General features: G+C 45.4%; 1 protein-coding gene across 1 annotated transcript in view; it reads right to left on the reverse strand.

Moving 5' to 3' along the window:
• The window catches only part of LOC145398960 (zwei Ig domain protein zig-8-like), a 55,670-nt gene that overhangs the window by 9,431 nt on the left and 41,239 nt on the right, over positions 1-5,000 (reverse strand). The window contains exon 6 of the mRNA XM_080271696.1: positions 3,115-3,310. Within this exon, the coding sequence (XP_080127822.1) occupies positions 3,115-3,310 (196 nt within the window). The remainder of the gene's footprint in view (positions 1-3,114; positions 3,311-5,000) is intronic.

Consider the following 5,000-nt stretch of genomic DNA (forward strand, 5'->3'; position numbering starts at 1 on the left):
GAGGCAATAGCAGCATATATATTACTATGAGATCAATCCCTTCGTGAAATGCCCAGTCAGTCTGTGTTGAGGGTAAACTGGGATGGGTTAATTTAGGTTAGGTTAGGCTGCGGTTAGGTTAGGTTGGGATAATCTAGGTTAAGTTTAGGTTGGGTTAGGTAAATTTAGATGAACACTCTCTCTCTCTCTCTCTCTCTCTCTCTCTCTCTCTCTCCCTCCCTCCCTCTCTCTCTCTCTCTCTCTCTCTCTCTCTCTCTCTATCAGGTCACCCTCTCCGTGCCTCTCATTCCAACCCCTCATAATCTTCCCTCAAAGATTCCTAATCCGCTTTTTATTTTTTTCTTCACTAACTCCTACTATCTTTCCGAGCCACTGAAAAAAAAAAAAAAATAGAAGTTGGAGAGGCCTACGTCAATTTAATAACATCTAGGCCTATTTTTTTCGTTTTTTTTTTTTCTGGGCACCAATCCGGACCGCTTAGCTGTTTGTAATATCCTCTGTAACTCGCTGTGTGTGTGTGTGTGTGTGTGTGTGTGTGTGTGTGTGTGTGTGTGTGTGTGTGTGTGTGTGTGTGTGTGTGTGTGTGTTTTAGGTCACATCGAAAACCATTACATTTTTTTAACACTGATAAATCGGCCACTTAGGATGTCAGAGAAAGGGTGATGAATGTGTTGGTCCTGCACACACACACACACACACACACACACACACACACACACACACACACACACACACGCATTTTGTGTGTGTGTGTGTGTGTGTCAATCTGCCCGTCTGTCTGTCTCTGTCTCTCTCTCTTCACTTAGCCCTTTCATTCAACTTTCCCTACACATCTTGACACAACTCTCTCTCTCTCTCTCTCTTTCTCTCTCTCACTACGGGTACAAGAGCCAATTAAAACAGTACAGTGAGACAGAAGGTGTCCCATTAACCTCCTCACAGTGCATCCTAAGCGTCGTTACTGAGTAGGGAAGTTTGGGAGGGAGAAGAAGTAGGGAGGGGATGGAGGAAAGGTAAGGAGAGAGAAAGGTTAAAGTAGGAGAGAGGAGAGGATGGGAAGGAAGGAGGGTAGGTGACTGTGTGTGTGTGTGTGTGTGTGTGTGTGTGTGTGTGTGTGTGTGTGTGTGTGTGTGTGTGTGTGTGTGTGTGTGTGTGTGTGTGTGTGTGTGTGTGTGAGAGAGAGAGAGAGAGAGAGGATGGGAATCTCTATTTTTCATCATACATTATGTTCTGTCTCTGTACTTCTCTCTCTCTCTCTCTCTCTCTCTCTCTCGACAACTACGGCGAGACAAGCTTTCCACAATCCTAATGCACATTCTCTTTCTCTCTCTCTCTCTCTTCCATCCTTCATTCTACACCCCCATCTCCCCTTCCTTCACTCTCCCCCTTTCCCATCCCCATCCCTTGCTCATCACCACTCCTCTCTCCCTCCCTCCTTCATTCTCGCCCCTCCACCCTCTCCACTCCCTTCCACCGCTTCCCCTCCTCTCTCCTCCCCCTCTTCCACCTCCTCCACTCTTCCACAAAGCCGCATGCCTCCTCTATCGCGAACCAACGCAGCGTGAGGCGTTCTCGTAAAGGTGGAATAATTCTCACTATTGGCGTGAACCACAGAACCGTATATACAAAACTTGGTGTGTGTGTGTGGGGGGGTCTCTGTCTCTGTCTGTCTGTCTGTCTGTCTGTCTCTCTCTCTCTCTCTCTCTCTCTCTCTCTCCTTGGCTACCCCATTCTTCTCTCCTAAATCCACCCAGAAATGCCATTCCGTAACAGATAGTCAAAACCATTATCAGATTCCATTGCTGAGTACTCTTTGATTCCATTCTCTCTCTCTCTCTTTCTCTCTTTCACTGCCGTTTTTTTTTTCCTCGACCCTATGAATACCAGAACGATTTATTTATCTATTTTTTATTTCAGGTGTCATCAGACTAAAATTAATGGACAGGTGTGCGTGCCACCTGCCACCTGCCGGGTACGTGGCTATTGGAAACTTTATAATAATAATAATAATAATAATAATAATAATAATTTGTGGTGGGTGGGGGCGCTCAACATCCACTCACTCGATGTAGCGCTACTCTCGGATGTCTGCCCTTTCCTCTCTTCTATCCTTCTTTTCTTCCATCCTCTTCTGTCTTTCTTTCCATCAGTCTTTCCTTGCCCTTCTGCCTATGGGTGACTGTACACTCCCTCTTCTGTCTTTCTTTCCTTCATTCATTCCTCTTCCTTCTGCCTGTGGGTGACTCTACACTGAGTGACAAGCCAAATGGTTTCCTGTACACCAGGAAACCATTTATTACGCTGGGTGGTAACCATATAACCAAATTTTGGAGCCTGGTGGTTTAGTGGGTAATTATTGCGTTCCAATCGGACTGAGCCGGTGAAGGATTATATCCAAGGTGTGGTTGGGGTTTATTGCTCATGTAATGCCACTCAGGGATGAGTGAGGCAGGTCACTCTCATCTTAAATATCGGGACCAACTGCCTAGCCCCGGGCTCCTACGCTCCTCATGGGGCAACGTAGGATTGGATGATCGATGGATGGATGGATGGATGGAATAATAATAATAATAATAATAATAATAATAATAAAAATATCTAATATTTTTCACACCTACTGTAAAAAAAAAATCTTTTCCCGATATGGTCACAACCCTTCCCTACTACAATACCAACACAAAATACAACTCACAAACAATCCACTATGCCCACACTACAATACAGAACCCCACACCACAATACACACTACCACCTATATGCACCACACTACCACAATAGAGACAAGCCTTCAACATAACCACAACACAATTCCTATATTTCCCGAACTGCTTCTCTTTGGCACCCGCCTCCCCAATTCAGTTTCACTCCATAAACTTCAACCTACAGCAGTTCACGTCCAAACGTTTCAGATTCTTTTATGAATGGAGGACACCTGCAATCTGGTGCATGGCTTTTTAGCTCTAATTTGTTTTCCTTCCACTGTTCATATTCTGGAAAAAAAAAAAAAATCTCTGGGAGCGATCAGTTAAGGTGGCCAGTGTTTTGCGGTCCACTGGGTTCATAATCAGATAAGCCTGAAGCAGCAACATCAACAATAACAAGAGCATGACTTACCATCGACAATATACACGCTGGCGGAGGCGGGGAGGGCAGCGTGGGGTCGACAGGTGTAGTTTCCCGCGTCAGGTGGGGCGGCCCTCACCACCGATAGCTTCGACCTGACCACCCTATCGCCCGCTTCGGTGTGAATGCTGACGCCGCCTCGAGGAGCAGCGATCGACACCACCGTATCATTGTGTTCCCAGTCCACCTGAAACACGTAAAGTAGTATTAATAAAACTGAGTATGCGAAGGTATTTTTTTTTTTTTTTCAGTCTACCTGTATATTGATACCTGGTTCTCTTCTTCGGTGGTGTGTGTGTGTGTGTGTGTGTGTGTGTGTGTGTGTGTGTGTGTGTGTGTGTGTGTGTGTGTGTGTGTGTGTGTGTGTGTGTGAGAGAGAGAGAGAGAGAGAGAGAGAGAGAACCAGGCCAAGTTAAGGTAAAAGAACTATAGACAAGTTCTTCCCCTTCCCCACCCGTCTCCCAGGGTTACGCACTTTTTCGTGAAACTTCCCTCGGCAATATTGAAACATTTTATACCGGCAGACTCATCCAGCCACGAAACTTATATAAGTGGAAATATGAGGTAATCGGTAGAATGAAAAAAAAAAAAAAATCCTGAACGCTGGGAAACCACCTTAACTCCTTCAATCTGATGATGGCTGTTTGCCGCAGCCGCAGGGAGGGCCAAGTACAGCCCTTGCCCCTGAGTCACTTACTGAGTTACTGTACCGTTTTGAAAAATGGGGTCCAAGTCCTCTGGGGGAAGAAGGAGGGGTGTTAAGAGTACGAAATTTAGCACAATGGTAGACCTTCATCTGGCCAAAGTTTTAGGCAGAGTGGGGCCTCCGAAGGTCCCCCCCTCCCCACAGGAATAGGGTGGGGGCCCAGGGGTCCTAGCCAACACCGCTATGCACGATCATATATGTTTTAAACCTAGGAATACCAAACTCTACATGTTAAATTTTCTCTTGGGTGGAACCCCTGAAAGCCGTTTCACGAGGGGCGTGGGTGGCCCCCGGAGGTCCGGCCAAAGCCGTTAGTGCTGCATGGTCATAATCTTTAACCTAGGTACATACTGGCAGGCGTTCACCCCGGCCACATTTTAGGCTGAGTGTGAGCCATAATGAAACCCCTCAAGGGGGGAGGAACAAGTGAACCAACACCATTCTTCTTCTTCTTCTTCTTCTTCTTATTATTATTATTATTATTATTATTATTATTATTATTATTATTATTTACTTCAAAACACGAAATACTTCACTGAGGTAGTCCTTCACCAGGGACAGAGCCTAGGCTGGGCGTGACCCTCAGAAGTCACCTCTTCCCCGTAAATAATTTCTTTCCCCTTACAGAATTGCAGGGGTCAGTGAGGCTATCACAGGTCTCCCTTGTCTTGTTAGTTGATTTTAGTTGCTTGAAGATGATTTTACTCAGCTTAAACCAAATCTTTACTACTGAAGGGGTTAAGCAAGGCCATGTCTAACTCCGGCAATTTGAAAACCTCCTGTGCTGAATAAAATCGTCTGGAGAAACAGAGAATTACATTTTCCCTCCTACATCCACGATAAAAACATTGACATATTGCTAATGACAAAGTCCCGCCGATGACGTCACACAACAGGGGGTGGAGTCATTGAGGCGAGAGAGAGGAACAGATAATTTTATGCGCCTCTCATTTATTCCTTTGACTTCTGTTCTTCAAAGGAAAGCCTCTTGAAGCCTGAAAGTAGCTTCTCTCAATTAGGACATGTATATTCTTTTTCTCTTTGTGTTTGTGAGAGTATATTTAAAATGAAAAACACAGCACACTCAACTACACAGCCCACTAAGCTACACACACACACACACACACACACACACACACACACACACACACACACACACACACACACACAC

The sequence above is a fragment of the Coenobita brevimanus genome, chromosome 5 (genome assembly GCF_032717465.1).
Source record: "Coenobita brevimanus isolate Jiangsu-jjx chromosome 5, ASM3271746v2, whole genome shotgun sequence".
In the NCBI taxonomy this organism is placed as follows: Eukaryota; Metazoa; Arthropoda; class Malacostraca; order Decapoda; family Coenobitidae; genus Coenobita; species Coenobita brevimanus.